General features: G+C 40.6%; 1 protein-coding gene across 7 annotated transcripts in view; it reads left to right on the top strand.

Moving 5' to 3' along the window:
* Positions 1-26,740, top strand: part of Snx10 (sorting nexin 10) — a 62,738-nt gene that overhangs the window by 23,383 nt on the left and 12,615 nt on the right. For 4 of the 7 annotated variants that reach the window (XM_004839525.4, XM_021254101.2, XM_013070284.3 and 1 more), the window contains 2 exons: positions 16,645-16,691; positions 26,475-26,561. In XM_004839525.4, the coding sequence (XP_004839582.1) occupies positions 16,668-16,691; positions 26,475-26,561 (111 nt within the window). In that variant the 5' untranslated portion in view covers positions 16,645-16,667. Of the gene's footprint in view, positions 1-7,809; positions 7,892-11,856; positions 11,940-16,644; positions 16,692-26,474; positions 26,562-26,740 lie in introns of all 7 variants that reach the window. The other 3 variants (XM_087206616.1, XM_087206615.1, XM_021254102.2) reach the window with 3 other exon arrangements.

Below are 26,740 nucleotides of genomic sequence, written 5' to 3'. Positions count from 1 at the left end.
ATCTTATTGGTGTATAGGTTCTGGAAGTAGGTATTGATGATCCTCTGGATTTCTGCTGGGTCTGTTGTAATTTCACCCTTTTCATTCCTAATTGCATGGATTTGGACCTTTTCTTTCCTTTTTCTGACAAGGTTGACTAAAGGTTTGTCAATTTTGTTGATTCTTTTGAAGAACCAACTCTTGGCTTCATTGATTTTTTGTATCATTCTCTTAGTCTCCATTGCATTGATTTCTCCTCTGATCTTTATACTTTCCTCCCTTGTATGAGCTTTGGGGTTGTCCTGCTCTTCTTTTTCTAGAAGCTTGAGGTTCAGCATGAGGTTGTTTAATTGGGCTCGTTCTGTTTTCCTAATATGCGTATTCACTGTTATGAATTTCCCTCATAAGACTGCTTTCATCGTGTCCCATAGATTCCGATATGTTGTATTGTCATTGTCATTTAATTGAAGGAACTGTCTGATTTCTTCTTTAATTTCCTCTGTGATCCATTGGTTATTCAGAAGTGTGTTGTTCAATTTCCATGTGTTTATGAAATTTTTTGAGTTTCTTTTGCTATGGATCTCCAATTTCATCACACTATCTTCTGATAATATACAGGGGATAACTTCAATTCCTTTGCACTTATTTAAACCTATTCTATGTGTGAGTATGTGGTCTATTTTGGAGAATGACCCATGTGCAGCTGAGAAGAATGTGTATTCTGATTTTGTGGGGTGGAAGACTCTGTAAACATCTGTTAAGTTCATTTGTTCAAGAGTTCGATTGAGTTCTAGTATTTCATTGCTTATTTTTAGTCTAGTTGATCTATCTATTTGTGACAGTGGGGTGTTGAGGTCCCCCACTACAATTGTATTAGTGCATATATGACTTTTCATGTCCATTAGTATTTGTTTTATATAGTTGGGTGCACTAGTGTTTGGTGCATAGATATGATTGTCATCTCCTCCTCTTGGATTGTTCCCTTTACAAGGATGTAGTGTCTGTCTTCATCTCTCTTAATCGGTGTTGGTTTGAAATCTACTTGATCTGCCAAGAGGATAGCTACTCCTGCTTTTTTTTGGGTTCCTGTCACATGGAGTATTGTTTTCCACCCTTTAACTTTCAGTCTATGAGTTTCCTTTTGAATGAAGTGTGTTTCTTGTATGCAGCATATTGTTGGATTTTGCTTCTTGACCCATTCTGCCAGTCTATTTCTTTTGATTGGTGAATTGAGACCATTAATGTTGATGGTTATAACTGAAACGTATTGACTTGTCATTGCCATGACTTTTTCTTTTTGTTGGGTTCTCCCCCTTTACATTTAATTTCTTGTCATGCCAGATGGGTTCATTCTGCTTTGCTTCCTGGGGTTGTGATCCTCAATGTCTCTTCCCAGGCTATTGTGTAAAATTCTTTGGAGTGCTGGTTTGGTATTCACGAAGTTCTTAAGGTGCTCTTTGTCATGAAAGTATCTTATTTCTCCATCCATTTTGAAAGATAATTTTGCAGGGTACATCAATCTGGGTTGGAGGTTGTTTTCTTTTAGGGCTTGGAATATGTCACTCCAAGCTCTTCTTGCCTTGATGGTTTGTGTTGAGAAGTCTGCTGTGATTCTGATGGGCTTTCCTTTGTATGTGATTTGTTTCTTTTCTCTGACTGCTTGGAGAACTTTGTTCTTCTGTTGTGTTTCTGGAATCTTAACAATTATATGCCTATGTGTAGATTTTTTTTTGATCAAGGCTGTTTGGAGTCCTATATGCCTCACTTATCTGTATGTTAAGCTCTTTTCCCCTGCTTGGGAAGTTTTCTGCCATTATTTCTGTGAAGAGATTTTTTTATGTCATCTGCACTCTCCCCTCTTTCTTCATTGAGCCCAATCAGTCTTAGGTTATTCTTTTTTGCATCATCTACCAGCTGTTGGATTGATTTCTCATGTTCCCTTATAATTTTGAAGCAATTTTTCTTTTCCTGGTCAGTAATTGCAATCTTATCTTCTCTATCTGAAATTCTGTCCTCACACTGGCTCATTCTGCTGTGTAGACTTTCAGTGGAGTTTTTCATGTCCTGGATATCTATTTGCACCTGTTTTATGGATTCCATTTGTTTCTTATGTTGGGATTCCATCATGTTCCTGAGCTCCTCTCTAGATTTATTAATCATGTCTTGCACCAAGGGCACAATTTCTCCTGTTATCTGAGAAATTATTTCTGATTTCATTTTTTCCAGATCCCCTTTTGTTGCCAGTTCAGTGGGTCCAGGTGGTTGAGTATCAGAGTGTTCCATCTCATTTCCCTTTCGGGTTGCTGTAGGTGATCTGGAAGTCTGGTTTTGAGACTGACTTACGTGTTTTCTCATTTCGACTGGGGCGGGGGGCTGTTAGCGCCTGCACGGATTACCTCCTGCACGGATTATCTCCCCTGAGGTGGGTGAGGTGGGACAGGGGCCGGGAGCAGCGGTAGGGATGGTGACCCAAAAGCCCTTTCCTGTGGGCTGGGAGCAGCGGGAGGGATGGTGACCGGGAAGCCCCTTCCTCTGGACCAGGAGCAGTGGGACGACGGCTCAGAAGCCCCTACCTCTGGGCCGGGAACAGTGGGACTCAGTACCTTGGTCTGGTGTTCTGGTGTCCTCTGTGACTTGGTAATGTGGAATCAGGTGGCTGCCTGTCTGCAGCGGGGTGATTCGGTGTCTTCCGAGTGACTCAGGACCTCGGTAGGGCGTGCACAGACCTGCCTGTCTGCAGTGGGCTCAATAAAACAGTTTTTGCACTTTCCCATTGTTCTTACATTTTGAAGAAAAAGGTATTAAGAATTTAGCCAGTGGTAATGCTTAACTTTTAATTACACATTTGCTTAAATTCTTTAAGTATATTAGGGATTTAATCCATGTAACAACTCTATGAAATAGGTACTGTCAAGATCCACTTTTATCCCTGTTGATGAAACTGAAGTTCTCTGAGAGGTTTAGTTCAGGCTCACACAGCCGTGATGGCATCATTGGGATTTGAACTCACATGTGAAGGACTCCAAACTTGAACTGTCTTTTAAGCTTGTTATTGAAGGTGATCAAACCCGTGTCAGTAGAGCAAGGTAAGCATGTGTCAAGAGGATTATTTTACTTACTTGGTCACAAGAATGGTGTATGAAAAATATCAGGGACCTCTGGGGTGTATGAGGAAGTTTAGTGAATTTAGATTTATGCACTGAATCAGTAGAAGTGGACAATGTAGCAATGTCTTTCTGGATTATTATTTTCTTGATCATTATAAATCTTTGTTTTACAGTACGTACTTTGAGGGGCACTTGTGCACATCAACTGGAAATTAAATGTGCTTTTCTCATTGCTGAGACAAAATACCCAACACCCAAAGTTAAAAGAGGAAAAGTTTATTTGGCTCACAGTTTGTAGAGGTTTCAGGCCATAGTTGGCTGGTGCCAAGGCAGGATGGCATGGCAGAGGGGCATTGCTGGGGAGAAATAGTTCATGGTAGGCAGAAGGCAGGAGGGCAGCAAAGCAGGAAATAGGGAGGAAACAGGAGCAGCCTGCCTCTCCCTTTTATCCTTTCTAAGCTACCAACGCTTTGAGTGGTTCCACCCACACCCGGAGTGGGCCTTCCCATTATCCACTCCCAGAACTATGCCAAACCAACCACACACCCTTAATCCCAGCATCACATCTTTAATCCCAGCATCACACACTTAATTGCAACATCACACACCCTAGATTCAGCCAGCTCTGAAAAGCCCCAGCTGTGACTACATGAGGTTTTGGGGAACATCTAGATATAAGCCATAACAAAGAGTTTCTATTTAAAATAGAATTTTTACTTTGTCCTCCTTCTTACCATTTCTGTACTTTAGTTCCTGTAAACAATTTTACCATTTTCAGATAAATTATTGTTTATTACTTTAAATCCATTTGGGAACTGCTTCAAACCATTTAGAGGCAAGAACAGGATAAATGATAAATAAACAGTGTATTTAGAGAGGATGAAAGCAAGATGGCTTGAGCTGGAAAGAGACGTATCAGTGAGACCTAAGGCAAAGGATACCACCATAGATAAATGTGGAACTGGGCTTTGCTTACTTCTAAACCATCTGGATTTGCTCTGCAGTTCATATTTTATTTTTCCACTAATGCAAATCCTGCTTCAAAAATTAAGTGTCGTTTTCAACTGATCAGAACTGAGTAAAAATACAACCTGATGTCCCAGCGAAGGCTGGGAGAAATGTCCAAAGCTTCTAGAGAGAGAGCCAAGCCTTCACTTCCCCAGGCAGTTGCTTTCCTAGTAATTGGTTTTTCCTGATTCAGCAAAAGAGGAATAAAGATAGCTCTTATTTACTTATATGCTTATATGTGTATGTTATTTGTTTTTATATACATACATATATATTATATACATATATAGTTTTTGGTACTGGAGATCGAACTCAGGATGTTGCGCTTGTGAGACAGGCGGTGGAACCAACAACTGAGCTAAATCCCCAGCCCTATATTTTAAAAATAATGTATTTTAAAAGGTTAACAATCCAGGAATATACAAAGTAAAACAAACAAACAAAAAAGAAAGCTCCTTTCTCCCCAGTTCCATTCATTTTGACATATATCCTTCTGGAACCTTTTTATTTGCACAATAGATATGCTCATAAGAGTGTATATGGGCATATTATGTGCACATACAATGGAATCACACTGTGCATTCGTCCAGCAATTTGCTGTTTCTACTTTGTGTGTTGTGGACACCTCCCCATTTTAGCACTTACATACTCATCTCTTTCTTTTGAACTACAAGGTATATATTCCATAAATGTGTCCCACCTTATTTAATCATTTCCTTAATAATGGGCATGTGAGTTGTCTCAACTTTGTCACTTACAAACAGGACTACAGTGAGAAGCCTTACACCTGTGGCTTTGCCCCTGGGGCAGGTCTTTCTGAAGGATTCTTTCCCAGAAGTAAGAGTGTGTGAGCTCCAAACTTCAAAGCCAGGACCCTGTGCTCGGAGAAGGTGGAAGTTGGAACACTGGCCTGTCTCAGAAGGAATGGCCCTCTGTGCCCATTGGCTTTTCCCATAAGGCAGGTAGGCAGAGCAGCGTGGGGTTCAGAGCCCGTGCCCAGGCAGAGCTGTTCAATGGGGATGAGGACTTCCTCAAACCACAGCCTTTTCAGAATTTTGAAGGCACAGTTTGTTAATGTGGGGTGTTGGTTCAATCCATATGTATTTGTAGAGAACTCTACTTTGTCATTTCTGTTCCTAGAATAAAGCCAGTCTGGGTTCTGTTCCACTGCTTAAGTACATTGGTTTTTCCTTTATATTTTGTAATCTTTGAACTTTGAATTGCTGATGAGTGATCACAAGGGTAGATTTCTTTGAAAAAGACTCCCACTGGCTTTGTGGCTTTTGGTCAGTTCTCTGACTTCTTTCCACTGTCCTTTCCTGGCCATCCTCACTTGGCCAAATGGCCTGTCTAGGTGTATTGCAGATCCTTGAAATAAGGGATTTAAGCACTTACAGCTTGCTGAGGTTTTGTTGAGGCAGGAATGAATCACAGACCAGGAGGCAGTGAGGGAGCCCTGCTGACCACTGAGCACCTTCACAACTTCACTGTTGTCTCCTTCTCTGTGTTTGACAATGACATGCATTATATTAAAGGGTTTAGCAGGCCGTTACATCTTTTCATTTATACTTTACCAACTGGTTTTAATAATGGGCTCTGGCAAGTTTTAGACCAGGGGCTGGTGCTTGTCAGATGCACGCCTGAGTCACTCTCCCACTTGATCTCCCATGTCCTGACCAGCCTCCTCCATTCCGTGCCAAACTACAGTAATTGATTGATCGTGCCTCTTTCCCATTGAGCCAGGCAATGCCTTGTGATCTGTCTTAACACTCCAGGAAGCCACAGCTACCAGGCTGGAGCTGGTAGGACAGTGAAGGACCCCAGTAAACCTTGTCAGGGTTCATACTTGGGAGAGGATTTGGGAATGCTGAGGTGAGTGGCACTCAGAATTGTGGACTTCTTTTTTTCCCTGCAGGACTGGGAATTGAATCCAGGACATTTGCACTGAGCTAGGTCCCCCTCCCCTTTTAAAAATCTTTTTTTATTTTGAGATGGTTACTTGCTAAGTTGCTAAGGTCTGTCTCATCCTCCCAGAGCGCTGAGATTACAGGAGGACTTTATCATGCTTATGAATTGTGGAATTCTTATGCTGCTAAAATTTAAAAAAGAAGGTTGGGGGTCTTGCACAAGATTGTGGATTTCTTGCTTTTTATATAAAATACATGAAAATGTCTACCTTCATTATATATGTTCTGTCTTTTTATAAGAGAAAGAATATTTTGGTACCCTCAAAACAGGACAAATGTAACCTCAGAATAAAGCAGAGTTCTTTAGGTTGAGATTTTAGTTTTAGGAAGGAGATTACTGCATTGTTTTTCTTTTTCCTCTTTTGCTATGAGTCCTTAAAAACTTGGTCATGGGCCTAAGTGCCATTTAGGGACCCTTATTGTAAGATTTAGATGGTTAGAGTTTTTTTTCTTTTTATTTTGGGAGTCCTTCAGAGCAATGGGAACATTGTTTTTGGAAGATAGTTTTCCATCCCTGAGTTTCTATAAAGAAACTACAATAGAAACTCACAGACCTCAAGCCCACCTTTTTCTGTGACTCATAAGATTAGATCCTAGGAGGTTCAGATGCCCAGAGGGCTTTCTTAGATGGCTTGATAGGCCTGTTCTCTTTCACCTGCCCCAAAGTGATATTAAGATTAGTTTTGGGGATTTGCCTTTTAAGTTTTTTTCTAGTAAAATTTATCAAATGTAAATTTACATTTTATTGACTCATATATAGCTTTGCAATAGTCATAGAGGAGGCAATTTTATTGGCTCACATTTAAAATATTATGAAACAAGATTAGATTAAAAATAATATAAGTAGTCTTTTAAAACTAAAACTGTGAGCTGGGCCTGGTAGCTCACACCTGCAACACCAGCACTCCAGAGGCTGAGGCAGGAGGATAGCAGTGAATTTGAGGCCAGCCTGGCCTACATAGTAAGACCTTATCTAAAAAGAAAACCAAAACAAAACTCCAAACCAAACCAAACCAAAAACTAAAACTGTTAAATCTTAAACTGTAGTAAATGCTGAGGGATCAGGTGCGCATGTTTATCTCCATGGCCTGAGGAAGAGGTTATATTACTTAGTTAATGGGAAGACCTTGAACAAATCAGAGTGCAGAAGAGAAAGATGAGTGCTTGACCAGGCTGACACCGGAGCCTGAGCGAAGGGAGTGGACTTTGGGAAAGATTAGGAGAGAGGACTGTCAAGGCTTACTGACCAGTTGGGCTTGGAAAGGGTGGGAAAGGAAGGAATCAAAAACAATTTCTGGGATTCTAGCTTGAGTGACTGAAAGGATTTTAAAATTGTGATTTTAGGTTTTGTAACATTTACTGTAAAGTATCTACTTTTGGTTTGGGACTTGCGTGTAATGCTTCCTAAAACTAGGAAGAAAGCCCTTACAGGGGAGCCTACTCTTTTCTTCCAGCTCAGGGAACATCACAAAAGAGCTGGGCATGGGAGATTGGAAGAGCCATTCACAAAAAAACAAACCAAACCAAACCATTTGGGGTAAATACTAAGGCCCTCCAGTTTCCTCTCTTTCTTTTCAGGTCCCCACTGAAAATTACAGAGTGCCTCGACTGCCCTGCAGCGCAGCCACCTGCAGGCTTGAACTTAGTGCCTTGAACATTCCCCAGGTGCTGATAAAGTGTCTAGGTTATAGCCCCAAACACTGAAAGAAAATAGCCCCTGCCCTGAGCAAGATTCCTTACACCTTCAGGTAAACTCCACCCACTGACCCCTGGCCTGGACACACCTCCGGGGAACAACTCTGACCTTTGCAGTGACACTGCAGCTTTGCTGTAAGTAAATTTTCCCAAAGAGTGCTTTTCACTGCTCACCCTGGCATTTGCTGCTGCTTTCTTTGCAGTCAGAACTGACCTATCTCGGAACGATCTATCTTGGTAGGGTTTGGGGGATTCTCTTGAGGAGTCTCCTCTGCAGCCACTTTTGGGGCAACTTCAGCTGTGGTTTTGGCAGGACAAAGAGTTACAAAGGTGGGGAAGGTGGAGAAGAAGCCCAGATCTAGCTAAGACACAGCTGCTGAGAGGAGTGGCTGTGGGGCATTTGCTGGCTCTGAGGTGAGTCTCTGAGGCACAGGGGAAGGAGGTTTGGAGAGGAGATGGCAGAGGAAGGATAGGGTCAGGAAAACCCCAGATGATGCCTGGAGACGCTTCAGTTTGATCAGCCCTGTGGCTCCACGGCTGAGGGTGTTCTGGACTCTAGGGTCAGGCGAATGAATGGATGGAGTCAAGCTCAGAGTTTCAGCTAGCACTTTTAAAAAAAGTTTTACTGAGATATGATCCATATCATAAAATTTACTTATGGGTTTTAGTATATTCACAGCTATGTGCAACTCTACCACAGTTAGTTTTAGAATATGTTTCTGAGCTCAGAAAGAAACAGCTCTACCTTTAGTTTTCTTTCTTTTTTTTTTTTTTGGTATATCCTTTTATTGGTACATTTAACCTTTAGTATTCTTGTTCCCTAAGTTTCTTCCTTATCCCCGGGCCTAAGCAACTGTCTTTATATAGGTATTGCTATTCTGGACTTTCATATGAATGGGGTCATATAATATGTAGACTTCTGTGACTGGCTTCCTTCGGTAAGTGTTAGGTTTTCAAGGTACATCCAAACTGTAGCATGTGTTTATATTATTCAATAATATTCCACTGTATGAACACACCACAATTTGCATATGTGTTTGTTGATGGAATTGTATCTACTTTTGGGCTGTTATGAATTATGTTGGTAAGAATATTCACATACAAGATTTTGTAGGGGCTTGTTTTCATTCTGTCAGATGTGTAGAATAGAATCACTGAGTCAAGTGCTAACTCTGTGTGTAATCTTTTGAGCAATGCCAGGCTGTTTTACAAAGTGGGTAAACCATTTTTCATGTCCACTGAAGCATCTAATTTCTTTTCCTGTCAACATTTGTTCTTTTCTTTTGCCTTTAAACAGCTTAGGGAGAAAGAAATAGTATCTTATTATAGTTTTGATTTGGATTTTCTTTTTTTAATTTGCATTTTCTGATGACTAATGATGTCAGACTTTTCATGTGCTTGTTGATCATTAGAATAGCTTCCTTGAAGCAAGTGTTACTTTGATTCCAAAACCAGGGAAAGACCCAACCCAAAAAGAGAACTACAGACCAATCTCCCTAATGAACATAGATGCAAAAATCCTCAACAAGATACTGGCAAACAATACAGAGGGTCATCAAGAAGATCATACACCCTGACCAAGTTGGATTTATCCCAGGGATGCAAGGATGGTTCAACATTCGTAAATCAATAAATGTAATACACTATATTAACAGAGCCAAGGACAAAAACCATATGATCATCTCAATAGATGCAGAAAAAGCATTCAACAAAATCCAGCACCCATTCATGATAAAAATCCTACAGAAAATTGGAATAGAAGGTTTTTATCTTAACCTGATTAAGGCTAGCTATGAAAAACCAACAGCCAACATCATACTAAATGGTCAAAAACTGAAAACTTTCACGCTAAAATCAGGAACAAGACAAGGATACCCACTATCACCACTCCTGTATCACCACCAATATAGTTTTGGAAACATTAGCCACAGCAATTAGAAAAGAGAAAGAAATAAAAGGAATAAGGATAGGAAAAGAAGAAATTAAACTGTCATTATTTGCTGACGATATGATACTTTACATAGAAGACCCAAAAAACTCTGCCAGAAGACTTCTAGACTTGATTGACAGATTCAGTAGAGTAGCTGGATACAAGGTCAACACTCAAAAAACAATAGCCTTCTTGTACACAAATAACAGACTCACTGAGAGAGAAATTAGGGAAACAATTCCTTTTACAATAGCATCCAAAAAAATGAAATATCTAGGAATCAGTCTAACAAAGGAAGCAAAAGATCTCTACGCTGAAAACTATAGCACTCTGAAAAAAGAGATCGAAGAGGATACAAGAAAATGGAAAGACATCCCTTGCTCCTGGGTAGGAAGAAGCAATATAGTGAAAATGGCCATTCTTCCAAAACTACTGTATAGATTCAATGCAATGCCAATTGAAATTCCAACAATATACTTCACAGAACTAGAGAAAACAATCCAAACATTCATTTGGAACCATAAGAGACCTAGAATAGCTAAAGCAATTCTAAGCAACAGAGACATGGCTGGGGGTATCATAATCCCCAACTTGAAACTATACTACAAAGCTACTGTGATAAAATCAGCATGGTACTGGCAAAGGAACAGACCTAAGAATCAGTGGAATAGATTAGAAGATGCAGAAACAACTCCAGACATGCTCAGCCACCTCATCTTTGACAAAGGAGCCAACCACCATCGTTGGAGGAAAGATAGCCTATTTAATAAATGGTGTTGGAAAAACTGGATTTTAACCTGCCAAAGATTAAAACTAGACCCATACCTATCACCATGCACTAAACTAAGATTGAAGTGGATTAAAGATATAAATATTAAGACAGAAACACTAAACTTGGTGGAAGATAAGTTAGGTAGAACTCTTGAAGACATTGGCATAGGAAGAGACTTCATGAACAAAACCTCAGCAGCACGGGAACTAGCAGAAAGAATCAACAACTGTGATCTCATCTTATTAAAAAGCTTCTGCACTGCAAAGGAAACCAACAGAGCTAACAGACAACCTACAATATGGGAAAAAAATTTTAGCAGCTGTACCTCAGACAAAGGACTACTATCTAGAATATATAAAGAATTGAAAAAAATCAGACCCCCCAGATTCAAAGACCCAGTTCAAAAATGGGCATCTGAAATGAACAGACATTTCTCAGACAAAGAAGTAAAAGCAGCAAACAAATATATGAAAAAATGTTCAACATCACTTGTCATTCGAGAGATGCAGATGAAAACAACCCTGAGATTCCACCTCACCCCAGGAAGAATGGCTGCTATCAAGAAATCAACAAATAACAAATGCTGTCAGGGGTGTGGGGAGAAAGGAACCCTTCTCCATTGTTGGTGGGAGTGCAGAATGGTGCAACCACTGTGGAAGTCAGTATGGAGATACCTCAAAGAACTAGGACTAGTGGTCTCATTTGACCCAGCTATCCCCCTGGTGGGTATCTTCCCCAAAGAATTAAAAGAATCATACCACAGTGATATATGTCCATCCATGTTCATAGTGGCACAGTTTGTAATCGCTAAAGCTTGGAAGCAGCCCAAGTGCCCATCACCTGGAAACTGGATAAAGAAAATGTGATTTTTTATAAAATGGAGTATTACTCAGCCATAAAGAATGAAAAACTAGAATCATTTATAGCTGAATGGGTGCATATCGAGGCCATACTCTTAAGTGAAATAAATAGGACACACGTGTAAATACCGAATAGTTTCTGTACTGTGAGAAACTGATAGTGTAAACGAGGGTTAAAATGATTAAAATGAATAATTGATAATTTGAAATAGGAAAAAAGGTCCAAAGACGAAGGAGTGAAGGGAGGGGAAGGGGAAAGGAAAAGAGGGAAAGGAAAAACTATGAGAAAAGAAAAAAAAAAAAAAAGAAAATGAAATCTGTGTAAATAGGGAAGGGCAGAGAGGGTGAAGGGTGCACAGGTAAAGGGGGGAAAAAAAAGAACCAAGATACATCATGTACAGGTACAAACACCCCATGATAAATGTAAACAAATTGTATACCTAAAATGTACCAATCAAAGAACTAAAAAAAAAAAAAAAAAGAATAGCTTCCTTCCAGAAATGTCTCTTTAGGAATTTTTTTTTTTTTTTTTTTTGAGACAGGGTCTCGCTGTGTAGCCCAGGCTGGCCTTGAACTCATAGCTATTCTCCTGCCTCAGCCTCCCTAGGGCTGGGATCACAGGTATGTGCCACCATGTCTGGCTCTTTGCCCATTATTGAATTGAGTTGTCTTTTTATTATTGAGTTGTAAGAGTTCTTTATATATTTTAGATGTAAGTCCCTTATCTGATATATGATTTGCACATATTTTCTCATTTTCTGGGTTGTCTTTTCACTTTTTGATGATATCTTTTTGAAATACAAATTTTTAATTTTCATAGAGTCTCAGTTATTTTTGTTGCTTATGCTTTTGGTGTCATAGCTAAAAATAATTGAAGGCCATGAATTTTTACCACTGTTGTCTTCTAACAGTTTTATAGTTTTTGTTCTCATACTTAAGTCTTTGATCTGTTTTTTTCATTAAGTTTATTGGTACATTTTAGGTATACAGTACAGTTACATTTATTGTTGGGATCTTGTACCTTTTTACATGACGTATCTTGCTTCTTATTTTTCCCCCATTCCCCTGCCCTCCCTTCACCCCCTCCACCCCTCCCTATTTACAGAGACTTTGTTTCCATTTTTTCCTTTTCTCATATTTTTTCTTTCCCTTCTTTCCTTTCCCCTGCCCTTCCCACTTCCCCTACTCCTTTAGACCTTTTCTTCCTATTTCACATTATCAATTATACCAATTGAACCTTATTTACATGTTTAGTTTTTCACACCAGATAAACTATTTGGTATTTACATGTGTCCTATTTATTTCACTTAAGAGTATCACCTTAATGTGCATCCATTTAGCTATAAATGTCTCTAGTTTTTCATTCTTTATGGCTGAGTAGTACTCCATTTTATAGAAAAACCACATCTTCTTTATCCACTCTCCAGTTGACGGGGATTTGGGCTGTTTCCAAGCTTTAGCTATTACAAACTGTGCCGCTATAAACATGGGTTATCATATATCGCTGTGGTATGAATCTTTTCTTTTGGAAAGATACCCAGCAGAGGGATAGCTGGGTCAAATGGGACCTCTAATCCTAGTTTTTTGAGGTATATCCATATTGATTTCCACAGTTAAGTTAAATTTATGTTTGGTAGAACCTAGGAGTCTAACCTCATTCTTTTCCATGTGGCTATCCATTTAAAATTCTTGTCCATATGGCTTTCCATGTGGCTAGGCACCATTTGTTGAAAAGGCTGTTCTTTTAGTGGTTTTGGTATCTCTGTGAAAAATGATTTGTCCAGCTGGGTGTGGTGGTGCACACTTGTAATCCCAGCACTGGGAGGCTGAGGCAGGAGAATGACAAGTTTGGGGCCAGCTTGGGTAACTTGGTGGGACATTGTCTCAGAATAAATAATAAAAAGGGCTGGGGGTGTAGTACCCCTGGATTCAATCCTCAGTACAGCAAACAATCCAAAAAACAAAAGTAGCCTTAACTAAGCTTTGAATTTAAAATAAACCTCACTGATGGGCTATCCTTAAGACATAAATGTAAGAAATCAGTGATATTTAAGTAGGAGAAAATGAGTACAGCAAGAATGAAATTAATTTATTTTGGGGTTTGTAATAAAAGTAATTGAGCATATTAGATTTTATTTTTTTTTTAAATGTTCATTTTTCTGATTTTAGAAGTAACAAATGCATTGCAATTGTGGAAAAATGTAGAAAAGAAGGAAATAAACAGTTATAATTCTGCCACTCAGAGATAATCACTGTTAACTTCATCTTGTATAACCTCCAGTTCTTAAATAAATAAGCAAAGAAATAGCAAGATACTTAAAAATATTAACAGCCAAATGTGACAGCACCTGCCTGTAATTCCAGCACTCTGGGAGGCTGAGGCTGGGGAATTCCAAGTTTGAGCCCAGGCTGGGCAACTTAGTGATTTAGTGAGACCCTGTTGCAAAATAAAAAATAAAGAAAGGGCTGGGAATATACCTCAGTGCAAAGGCCATGGAGGGTCAACCAAAAAAAAAAAAAAAAAGAAAAAGAAATCACTTAACCACTTCTCAAACAGCCTCAGTCTTTTATATTCTTCCATAACCTAATTTATAATGACTGCAAGGTAGTCTAATATCAAGTACACCACAAGTCATTTGTTCTAATTTACTTATGAGCATTTAGGTTTCCATTTTCTTTGTTTTTGTTTTTTTTTGGTGATACTAAGGATTGAACCAGGCCCCGTGCATGCTAGGCAAGTCACTGAGCCAAACCCTCAGCCCTTTTTATTCTTTTATTTTGAGAAAGGGTCTTGCTAAGCTACTCAGATTGGTGTCAAACTTCTGATCTTCCTGCTTCAGTCTCCCAAGTAACCAGAATTATAGGTGTGTGCCATGGTTCCTGGCTTCTTTGATTTTTTTTAAAAAATAGTATATTGTGGACATTCTTTCATTTAGAAATATTTTGTACATATTGCACTGATTTTTAAATTTTTTATTATATGTTTGCAGTACATAATGATCACATTCATCATTGCATTGATTTTATTTATTTATTTTTTGATATTAGGGATCGAACTCGGGTCCTTGCGCTTGTGAGGCAGGTAGTGGAACCATTGAGCTAAATCCCCAGCCCTGCATTGATTTTTTTAAGGTTGAGTTTGCAGAGATCAAACTATTAAAGATCAAATTATTAAAGAACATAAATAATTAAAAAATGCTTTTGAAATGCATGGAGAACTATCTTTCAGAGGTGTTGGAATAGCTCACATTCCTACCAGTAGTATTTAGTTCTCATTTCTCATGATCCTTGACAGCAGTAGGTACTATCTTAAGTCTCTCACTCTGGATGCAAGGCAGGAGGTTTTCCTCTTGAAGGGTGGTGATATGCTTCAAGGTTCATCTACATTGTGTGTCCTTCCATTCTTGTCTCAGGGTGCCCTGTGCTTTCATACCATCCCTGCATTGCAATTGTGAAGTCATCTCTGAAGCTCTGAATCTGCCCTGTGCTCCACTGTGTGTCCCATGTGTGTGTCCCACGTGTGCGTGTTCCACATGTGTGCTCAGCATGTGACTTCCCGGAGAAGCACCACCAACACTGACTGATGGAATGGACTAATGCATGCTGAGCTTCCCCCATACACCCACAGCCCCAGCCTGTCTTTCCAGTTTACTCCCTACAGATCCCTTCTGTATTAGCTTCCTGTATTACCATAAATTTGGTCCTTAAAACAATAAAACTTTATTCTGTCACAGTTCTAGAGATGAGCAGTCCAATATCGGGGTGTCAGCAGGGTCATGTTCCCTCTGGAGGCCCTCGGGGAGGATCCCTCTGGACCTCTGCTAGCTTCCTGTATCTTCAGTGTTCTGTGGCTTGTGGCTCATCACCCTTTGTCTACCTCCCTCTTCCCATGGTGTTCTCTTCTTTCTTTTATAAGGACTCTGGTCATTAGATTTAGGGTCTACTCTAGTACTCTAGGATGATCTCAATTGGAGATCCTTAATTTAATTACATTTCCAAAGACTCCTTTTCCAATTAAGGTCCCACAGTTCCCAGGAAGTGGATATGTCTTTTTGGCTGCTACAATTCAACCACACCCTCCAAAAACCCTGTTCCTTAGCTGATCTGGCATCTCTTCACTACATATCAAACTTTCTGTCATCTGCGCCTGTCCTTGTCACACATCTGTTGTCCTCTTGTTTTTTAAATGCTGAGTTCCCCCCATTTTCTCCTGCCTTCTCAGGGAAGCCCCTGAGCTCTCCATGTGGAGGGAACTGCCCGTTGGAAACCCACCTGCCTGCTGCTCAGTGTGGTTTGCTCACCCTCTGCAGAAATCCTCTCTTGGGCCAGCTGGGGGTTGTCTTGCTAATGATTCCATGTGGGACTGGAGGTCGCAGCTTGTGTTTTACTTCCTTGTGTTCCCTATGCTGCCACACACATTTGGTAGAGACTTTGGAAATATTTGTGAATGCTAATAAGTATTCAGGAAATAGGTTCAGACTTAGCAAAGTAAAGGCAAATAGCCCACAGTCATAATTAGGCTGTAAGAATATATATATGTGTGCATCTAGCAGAGAATTTTATGTATGTAGATAGTATGTGTGTATATATGTTTGTTTAGCAGGGCTCAGGTTTTAACTCCAATGAGTGTCTGTAATAAATGGTATATAAAGAACAAGGGATGGCCCCAGGGACGTGCAGGGCCTGAAATCAAATGACAGTCTGGGCCTGGGGATTTAGCTCAGTGGTTCCGGCACCTGCCCTGCAAGCGCAAGGACCTGAGTTTGATCCCCGGTACCAAAAAAAAAAAAAAAAAATGACAGTCTGGCTGTACTGACTGGCAGGTCACAGCTCAAGGTCGCCCCTCTATGGTTCCTACCACTTGTTGACTCTAGAGTAGTTTAAGTGTCACAAGATGACCTGTCCTTAAAGGTTTGAGTTTCTAGTAAACCTATCAGGGCTTTTCCCAGTGAGGAATTTCTCTCCGTGTCATTTCCGTTCCCATCTGTCTCACTGCTGGCAACAGCACCCGCACTGCCAACTCTCACAGCTCCCTCCCTCCTCCACATCTCTAGCCTCCTCTATTTTCCTAAGCCTTCAGCTCCGCCTGACTGCCTGGCCCTGCAGTTCACTGACCTGTCAGCACCCAGCTGCCTTAGACAGACGCACAGTGGCGCACACTCCCAGTCCCCAGTGCAGACTGATGCTCACCGTGGTCTGGTTGGCCATGGAGGAGAGCGAGGGAGGAGCAGAGAGCCCCGTGCCAGGGACTGTGGGAGGCCATGAGAGGTCTGTCCACTCCAGGGTGGAGATTCCAAGTCACCTTATGTTGCATCTTATTTTTCAGATTGATCGTATCCTGTGCTGAAGATGTTTCCAGAACAACAGAAAGAGGTATGTCATCACAAATCTGAATATAAACAACCCATGCATTTGGCTTTATTGTAGGTTACTAATTCATTCATTAACCATAAATTCCTGGTATCACGGGAGAGAGTTAAGGGAAGAACAAAATACCCTCCCTCAGGCATGCTCCCACTTTCGTAAGTGCATCTGTGGCCTTCACTTTTTGGTTCTAGTGACTGAGCTGGAGGGCACTGTGCCACCCTCTCCTTGTCGAAAGAGACATGACTCTTTTGACTCCTGTGACTTCTTTTCCTAGGCTCTGCTTCCCACCTTTTCCCTTGAACCTTCTCCCTCTGGTCTGCTTTGTCTTCCATTGACACCTTGAGTTCTCCCACTCTTGGGTGACAACCGGGGAAACTGCCATGAGTTAGTTTTGCCTTGCTTGTTGTCTTCTGGGTCTCTGAGATTTTTTTCCGCACAATTCAGGAAATGCTGTGCTTTCTTGACTACAGCCTGGCCCCCAGGCCTCCAAACCCAGTTTCCTGGGCTTCTTTTTAGGGGCTGAGCTAGTACAGTTGCTTGTGGGCATCCACAGGGGATGGATTCCAGGAACCAACCATGGATACCCACATCTGCAGATGCTGAAGTCCTTTATTTAAAAAGGCATAGTAGTTACATAAACCTCTGCTGTGTGATGCCCAAATGCAATGTAAACGCCATATAAATAGTTGTTAACCTTGTGTTGTCTAGGGAAGAATGAGCAGAAAGAAAAATTTGTACATGTTTAGTGCAGAGGCAAGTTTTTCTTGTTCCAATATTATCACTGTGTGTTTGGTTGAATCCTGGGATGCGGAACTTGCAGCTGTGGAGGGCTGACTGTACCTGTCATCCCCATTCCTCTGGAGGCCAGAACTGGCACAGTGTGGCCCAAAGTGCCCTCGATAGTCTTACACAACGGTCCAGTGGCCCAAGCCTCAGGATAACAAAGCTGCTCAAGCAGTACGTTCCAGGTCTAGAGACCCCAGCAGCCTCAGGCACCAAGGGCGAAGTCCAGACCTTCCTTTGAGTAGAGTGAATTCTTTACTATACAGCTGCACTGGCCTAACACGCCAGTGTGGGTTGAACCCCATACTAGCACTATTCCAAAGTCACATTTAAAAGTTTTCCTTTTAAATTCCCCTTAAAGCAAGAAAGCTTTTTCTCAAATTATAAGAAGCTTTTAGCCAGGTCTGCAATCCTAGCACTGGGAGGCTGCCTCAAAATAAAAAATAAAAAAGGTTGGGGTTGTAGCTCAGTGTGAAAGTCCTAGGTTTAATCCCCAGTACCCAGTACTAGAAAAAATAAAGCAGCTGTCTTTGTTGGTTGGTTTCATCCTTTGATTTATTATAAATTCATTTCAGTGACTAAAACCGACACTAATTTTAACCAGCTACATGAAGAAAGCATGTATTGACTTTGAAAATGTCCTTTCTTATAAATAATTTATCAAATGATATTTTAGCAGTAAAGAATTTTAAGCTTAAAAGTCCATTGTGGAAAAGGAAAAAATACTGCAAATAAAAGTGTAATGTTGAAAAGTTTACCTTAGCCTTTGTCAGCAAGAAATACATGTGGCATGAACAGTACATCCTGTACTGTAATACATGACTATTTACTCCCTCTCTGTCCATTTTCTACATCCAAAATGATCTTCCTTCTGACCCATGGCTCTCAGAACCAAGTTACAACTCCTTCATTTGGCTTCTGTGGCCCTGCAGGGCTCAAACCTGCTTCTTCCTCCAGACTCACCTCTTCCTTCCAGCACTACTCCAGGGCACTCCTCACTCCTGTCTGAGCTTATGTGGAGCTTTGAGTGCTCTGTGCACTCCCGTCCCCCGTGCTGTCCCCACTGGCATTGTGTCTTCCCCCAGTCTGCACACAGTGTGTCAATGACTAATGCTTCCTTCTCCTTCAGGCCTCAGTATAGAATCAAGAAGAGGCTTTCTGCAGCCTCGCTTATTAAAGCTATTTTTATGTCCTCACTTACCCCAAAAGCACTCTGTAGTTGCTGCCAGTTAAAACAGGGCAAGTTTTCTTGAGCCTTTCAGTGTCCTAGAGGCGTGTTGTTGGCTAGCGGAAAATAAGTCTGGTTTCATCTAATCATGCAGATAAGGGTCAATGCAACATCACTGATTGTTTTAGAATCTAGACCAAAGTGCGATGTTTCCATCTGGAAGTAGCAGACATTACTCATTAGTCATGAGGTTGGCATGTGAATTAAGACTTACTTGCCATCTTTGTGCAAGATTCAGATGGCCTTGGGCCAGGGATTTAGCTCAGTGGTGTAGCCGCCTGCTGCGCAAGCGCAAGGACCCAAGTTCGATCCCCAGTACCAAAAAAAAAAGATTCAGATGGCCTGGAGTGACATCTTGATTCTATAGAACTGGTAATGCCAGCCTAAAAGTTTGACAATTTTTTTTTTTAAGATTTGGGAAATGCAGTGTTTCTTCTTAAAACAGCTTTATTACTATAATAAATCTAGTGAGAGGAGAAAAGGGAGCGAGAATTTCCCTTGTTAGTTAAACATGTTCCATTTGCACATTGGTTTGAATTCCCAGGAAAGCAGTATCTGGGTTGATGGATCTTCTCCATAAAAAGGCCTTGGCATTGGGCCATTGTAAAATTAAAATGAATTCAGATTCATTCATGCATGCAACTTTAATTTACAATTAAAATATTATGGTTACATATTTAATAAGAATAATTAGATGGACCCAACTGAATCAACTTTTGTGTTTAATGAGACAGAACCCAGAATCCAAATGGAAAGGCAGGTGGCTGTGACAGGAAACACGATTCAGACAGTGTCTTTTGTGGAGTCAGGCATTTTTGCTCTTTTTATATTCTAATGTCCAGAATGAGCAGTTTTGTTTCTCTGAACCACTAAGGTCCCTTGTTCCCAGACTTGCTGAAACTCTTCTGTAGTGTGTGAATAAGCAGCTTGCACCTGCAGGAGATGGGCTGTTCTCAGAGACCGACACCTGGGGATTGAACCTCACAGGCACTGCTCCTTCTGTAAAGGCCCAGGCTTATTTCCTGGCTTTTGGTGTAACTGGAGCCTCTTACCATGGGTAAACTGAAGGGTGGGTGAATCCCTTTTGTCTTGTCTGTATTTATGGGGGTGTGCCTCCCCCACTCTCTTGGACCATGGTAGCTACGCTCTTCCTTTAGAAATTTGTAATTTTGGGAATAATATTTTTTCCCCTTCAGAATATACACACTCAGTACTGGAGGTAACAGTAACTCCCAGGCAACTACCAGTTAATTGGTATTTGAGTGACAATAAATCCGTCAGTAGACCAGGCCCACGTGGACCCAGGATTGTTCCATGCACCACCAGGACGGACCCTGACACTGAAGGAGAAGACAGGCCTCTTCAGGGGAGATGGGAGGGACATGGTGCCATTCTGGACAAGTAGACTCTAGGGGTAATAGTAACATGTTCAAAATATACTTATGCTGACTGATGGTTACATTTCCGACTTGCTCTAGGAAAGCATGGTTTTTTGTTTTTGTTTTTGCAGTGCTGGGGATCAAATCTAGGGTATGCTCTGTAAACGCTGAGCATACACTGAGCTACATGGCAATACTTGCTGGAAACTGACTGGGCTGGGAGCAGTAAATATCTCTAAAGAATAAAGAGTATCACCTGGTGCCTTGTGACACTGGGAACTTAGAAGGGAAACAACAAAACAAGGCAAGGGCTGGGGATTTAGCTTGGTGGTTCCGCCGCCTGCCCCTGCAAGCGCAAGGACTCGAGTGTGATCCCAGGTACGCCCCCCCCCCCCAAAAGACAAAAGAATCCCACTCTCTTAACCGCTAAAGCCTGAATTTGTTCTTTTCCTCATTTCATTTTTTTCCTCTCTCTTCTTGTTCTCACTTTCTCATGTTATGCTCGTTATTAGGTTTTCTCATTAAAAAATAGCTTGGTTTCCATTAGAGGGAATTTACATTCTTCTGTAAGCAAAGAAAAGCAGCTGGGAATACCCCAGAGCATGCAGCAGGTTATGGAGAATGTTGCTGTCATTCAGAGCACAGCATTTGTGTTATAGTTACTTGAGGGCTGTTTTTTCTGAGCCAGCCCCAAAGAAAAACTCCACCCCTTAACTCCCATGCTCCCATTTTACTTTTTCCAGATTTTAAAAGATTAAATCACTACAGAACATTTTTGAAAAAGTATTAATATAAGAATAAAATTTGAGCTCTTTGACATTAGTCTTTTTTATATGTATGTGTATGTCATTTTTAGAAAATTGAGATCATACAGAATTATAGTTTAATATCTGACTCTTCTAGCTTAGTGTTCTGATATATTTCAAGAAATACTGTGCAAACTGTGGCTAAATTAGATGTGGCTTCAGAAAAGAAAAATTAGTGAACATAAGCTTATTTCCACATTTGTTAAGAGATGAAAAACTTTATAGTGGAGAAGTGTTACAAATACTAATCCAGCCCGGTGATCAGAGTTAACATCAACATTAGAAAGTCATGTGGACACAGCATGGCCCCTTGATGGGATGTCATAAAATAGCACTTGTGGTCTTCCTTCCAAACATTTAGAACCACAGTCTAATCCTGAGACAAACACGAGCACATTGTCACGGGGGACCTTATACTCAACACCTGACTAGTTCTCTTCAGAGTCCTCTAGGTCATCAAAAACAAGAGAAGTCTGAGGAAGTATCATGCCAAGGGGAGCCGAAGAGGACATAATGACTATAATTTGGTATCTTGAATGGGAGGAACAATTTCGGAAAAGTATGTTGTTTAAACTGGTATTTTGCCTAATAGCCAAGTAGGTAATTTCCTCCCTCCAAAATAATGCAGCTAAAGTACAAATGGACACTGTGTAGTAGTTACTGTTGCTAACAGATACACCAGGGAGCACACATGCGCAAGTATAGGCTTTGAACAAGGCCAGCCTGGGTCTGAAACCCAGCCCTGCTTTACTGGTCAGTTGACTTTGGGCCAGTTGCTTAAGCTTCAGAAGCCTCATTTTTCTTATCTGTAAAATTGGGATGAAAAGGTTTACCTTGTTCGTAGGATTGTTGTAAAGATTAAAGGAAAATATGTGAAACAGCATAGTTCCTGGCACATGCCAGTGTCCTCCACAGGTACAGCTATTTTTAAATTGATTTCATCTCATATCAGAGACAAGGGGGAAAAAGGCTAGAAATAGCTAAAAGGTGGGCCTGGATTGGGGATGGGGAGAATTGGGGTCCACTGAAACCAGAGAGTGGGTAGCCGTGGCAAACCCACAGTGAGATTTGCCTAGAGGCTAGGGCTCTCTAAGCCTGTTTTCACATGGAGAACAGGAAAGATCAGCCAGTTTAAATTTTTAATTCCACTCTGCCTAGTGTTTTCTCTCATACTAGATACAGTCATTAGGCCCGAGAAGTCATTAAAGTGTTTAATAAGGTTATTAAATTGACTAACTGCGGCTGCAGAAGCCATTTCCATAGGAAATGCATATGACTCTAGGTGTGGAGCTCTGGGGCTGCCCCTCTGTGGCTGACGGGCTGTCAGAATTGCCTTGAAGGATGGTGGGTAGGTCGTGAGGGATGCGTCTAATTACGAGATTATAGGTGAACCTCGGCCGCCTGGGCAAGCTGTTCCATAGCTGGAAGTATGGTGAAACTTCACTAATTCCTACTAATTGCAGGGGAGGGGAGGGGAGGCCCATCTGAATTATGGAATATTTTAAAATAAATGTACTTTTATGGCATTCAAGTACATATTTTAGCTCCAACTAGGCTAACAAATTGTTGTCTGATCCAAGACTTTGGGGACTAAGTTATTGAAGCTATCAGAATGATTTTCAATTATTTCTATGTAAATAGGCACTTCTGGAGTTCTTTAGGGTGCTCAGAAACAGTTTGCTCTCATAGATCTTAAGCATTGCTCTGGTAGCCTTATGCCGTTAATTGGCACACCCTTGGCAGAAGGGGTTGGTTAAATTAAGATAAACATTAGACCAGCTGTGAAATAACATCATTAATACACAGAGTCCAAGAATCCACGTGGAGGTTTTTATTTCAGCTGAAGTTTAATTTTGTTCTTCTCTTCTTCCCTGATGGCGATTTGTTCATTCCCACAGCATTCATTTGTTCATTAGCTGATGTGAATGGGTGCGTTGGAAGTGTTAGGTGTTCAGGGCTCACCAGACAACCTGCACTGCCCTGCAGGAGCGAGAGGGCGACAGAGCAACAGGCGACTTTAGTACAGGGTGGGGAGTGAGGAGGGTAGGGATTGGGCCCAGCCTGGAGGCTTCCCGGGCTCAGGAGAGGCAAATACACCAGACCAGGTGAACCAGAGGAGGGTTTCCAGAAGAAGCATGGACTGAGTTGTATTGAAAAATGAATTGGAGTTAGCAAAAAATAGTAAAAGAGAAGGGAAAAAAGAAAGAAGTAGGTTGGGGCCAGCACTCCAGATGGGACAGTGCGTTCAAAGGCATGAAGTGTAACCTAGGGAGGTGTGCATGGAATGTAAGCCTCCCCTCAGGGACAGCGCAGCACAGGTCACGAAAGGCTGTGTTGTGCTAGCCAAGGGGTTTGAATTTGATCTTGATTGAAGATTACTGGCCAGCCAGTGGATTTTACAAAGGGTAAATTTTACCCTTTTTACAAAGGGAGATGACATTAGATGTGTGTTTTGAAGCCATTTTTGTCTCAGTGTGGGGGACATGTTGTTTATGAGCCCAGAGATCAATTAGTAGCTCTTACATCAGTGTTGGGCAAGAGGTCGTTGAACCAGGGCAGTAGCACAGGGAATTTGTAGGTGATTCCCGAGAAGGTAAATCTGAAATACTTGGTCGAGTATAGAAACTGAAGTTCATAATTTAGGAGGTGGGTGGACCAGAATGTGTTCTAGTCTCGTGACCAGAAATTCATTGCTTTTCCCATGAAAAGGGACATGTTTTCAGTTCATGTGTTAAGAATGGGACAATACACCAGTCTTGGTAGTGCATGCCTGTAGTCCCAGCACTTGGGAGGCTGAGGCAGGAGGATCACTGCCAGTTTGAGGCCAGCCTGGGCTACATAGTAAGTTCAAGGCCAACCTGAACTACATAGCAAGACTCTGTTTCAAAAAACAAAAAAGAAAAAACAAAAACAAACAAAAAAAGTATGGGACAATAATGAATAAATAGGGGAACAAAGCCACCCCCCCCATCAGAACTGTTTGTCATTGCTGCCATCATGGATATGTTGTGTGTTGTGTAGTCAGGGTATGTAGCATTATAATAATTGGATTTTACAGGTTTTGTTCAGAAACCGTTTTTTTTTTTTTTTAGAATCTTTCTTTTTTTTGGTACCAGGAATCAAACTCGACCTTGTGCTTGCGAGGCAGGCAGCGGAACCACTGAGCTAAATCCACCCCCCTTTTTTTTAAATCACACATCTGTAGTCAAATGACAAATGTATTTCTCTTTTCATTTTTGTTCAGACTGTATGAAGGCCACTATTTCAATAATAGGTACATATTTTCTTTCCACTGTTAATGTTAAACTCCAGGCTGGTGGAAATAGTTAATCTCCCTTTTTGGTATATCCAAGACCTTCTGCCTCTTCAGTGGAAAAGTGGTGCCGCCAGCACCCTCTGAGGGAGTGTGGCTTCCATGGGAGCTGGCGATTGGGCGCCGGCCCTCCGTTCTCCATTAAGAACCATGCTAGTGTTCACACTATGTTTAGGGCCCCATGAAAGTGTTTTTAAGTCCTTTTAAAATCAGAAGAATTAATTTTTATTTCAAAGAATGGCTTTAATGTGTCCTGTTCATATATTTATCTTTATACTGCTAGTTATAAAGAGTTATAAAGTACAATTTTCCATATTTTTTGTGGGAAAGGACCCAGAAGGCAAACATATCTAAGGCCCATGAAGGACAGAATGCAGTCTCAAGTGTGTGTGTAGGGCCAGAGGCAGGGACGGACATGTGGTCTACTACAGATTGGTGCTCTTCTCTTCTCTTTTGAACCTATTTTTATCTTCCTGTTCATTGATTTATTGATAATTGATTCTTTTTTTTTTTTTTGGTACCGGGGATCGAACTCAGGTCCTTGCACTTGCGCAGCAGGCAGCGAAACCACTGTGCTAAATCCCCAGCAATAATTGATTCTTTATAAGAACTGTGTTATATAAAAAGTGTCACAGGAAAATGAGTTTCACACACACAGACAGAAGACTGAGGTAAAAAGCATAAACTAAGAGCAGAGTGTGTTGATTTTGCTTCTGTTTACTTGTCTAGGCAGGGTCTACTTTGTCCCCAACCTGATCACAGTGACTGACATTAGAGGATATTATGGATACCTTGTTTAAAAATTGTTTTTATGGCCACTCTTATAATTTAGAATTATTTTTAAGAAATTATGGCCAGAATGTTTAGAGCATTGCTATATTGTTACATTATTTTTATTCTCTCTCTGAGAAATCATTTTAAAAATACACAATGAAAAGATTAAAAATAAACCTTTTGGGGATATTAACTTATAGTCCTTATGTACTGAGGACAAACAATGGGACAGAAGTCTCAAAGGCAAGAACTAAGTGTTTGGTTGCCTTAGAAGTGAAAGGTGGCAGTTATTTTCAGGGAATGTGGTCTACATTTTTGCTTTAAAAAATACCATTTCTACTGAAAACTCTCACTTTATTATCTGCATAACAAAGTGAGGTTCTCTGTCCAGAAGATCTGTGGTTTTTTTCTTGCTATTCTATTTTGGAGCGAAAAGTACTAGAAGAAAATGAGCTTAAAATACAGTTACAGCAGACTGAGATAGAAAGCACAGGCTGAGAGCAGACGCCTGGGTTTGAACTCTGCCTCTCAGATGTGTGAAAACAAAGTGGTAAGAGATGCCTGCATTTCAGCCTTGATGCCCCAGTCTTAACGAAAGTTAGAATATTTAAAATTAAATTCAGTTAGCAAATTTTGATCTCTGAGTAAACAAGTTGCACATTAGAATTAATCATTCCAGAGGGGTAAGGGAAAGGAAAGAAGGGAATGGAATTAATATGAGAAAATGGAAAAATGGAAACAAAGCCTTTGTAAATAGGGAGGGACGGAGGGGTTGAAGGGAGGGCAGGGGAAGGGGGAAAAAATAAGAACCAGGAGAGATTATGTAAAGGTGCAGATTTCCGATGATGAATGTCATTATATTGTATATCTAAAATGTACCAATAAAATTAAATTTTAAAAATAGAGAAGTATTGTATGAAAGGTGTTGATCTTTCTGTTGATGTTCTTACTGCATATTCTCATGAGACTGGGCTACACACACACAGGCAATTTCAACTCACATTGCTTGCTTTGCACATGATCTTTGTTCCTTGTCTTCTAGGAAGGAATTTGCCAGGCAGGGCCTGTAGTTTTAATTAGAGATGGTGAAAATGAGAAATGACTGCATTTAAAATTTGAGAAAAATGTGAACTTATTTTTCATGATTCAAAATTAGACATCAGTTTCAGAGCAAACTATCCATAAGCCCATCCAGCTCAGTTTTGTGTTATTTTAAAATTCCATTTATGGCAAAAAGTGTTTTCTGGACTTGCTCATGATTCATTAACTTCTTGTTTTTTTTTTTTTTTTTTTGGTACTGGGGATTGAACTCCGGTCCTTGCGCTTGCACAGCAGGTGGCTAAACCACTGAGCTAAATCCCTGGCCCCAACTTCTTGTTTTTTAAAGGATTGCAATCCCACTAGCTAAAGCTAGTTCAGTTTTGTTCTAGTACAGTCATTTCCCTCTGTTCTGCAGCCTTACTTGCGATTCTGAAACACATTTCTTTGTTTACGATGCCTTTACAGGAATTTGTAAGTGTCTGGGTCCGAGATCCTAGGATTCAGAAGGAGGACTTTTGGCATTCTTATATTGACTATGAAATTTGTATTCACGTAAGTATGCCGTTGGTAGTCAGTGGAAATTATGGAAACTTTTCATAGCAGATATTTTATGGGATCCATGATATACTTTAAAAAGTTTTCCTAATTAAAAGAATTTAATTTGAATATTATAGTACTAATGCTTATATCTTAAGTAAAGCAGTAAGATGGCTCCTGGAGTTGAAAAATTA

The sequence above is a fragment of the Heterocephalus glaber genome, unplaced genomic scaffold (assembly GCF_053883595.1).
Source record: "Heterocephalus glaber isolate CG9 unplaced genomic scaffold, H.glaber_assembly_v1.0 deba00000676, whole genome shotgun sequence".
Lineage (NCBI taxonomy): Eukaryota > Metazoa > Chordata > Mammalia > Rodentia > Bathyergidae > Heterocephalus > Heterocephalus glaber.
Note: the sequence above shows the minus strand (reverse complement) of the source record. Positions and strands in the feature narration are given on the sequence as shown.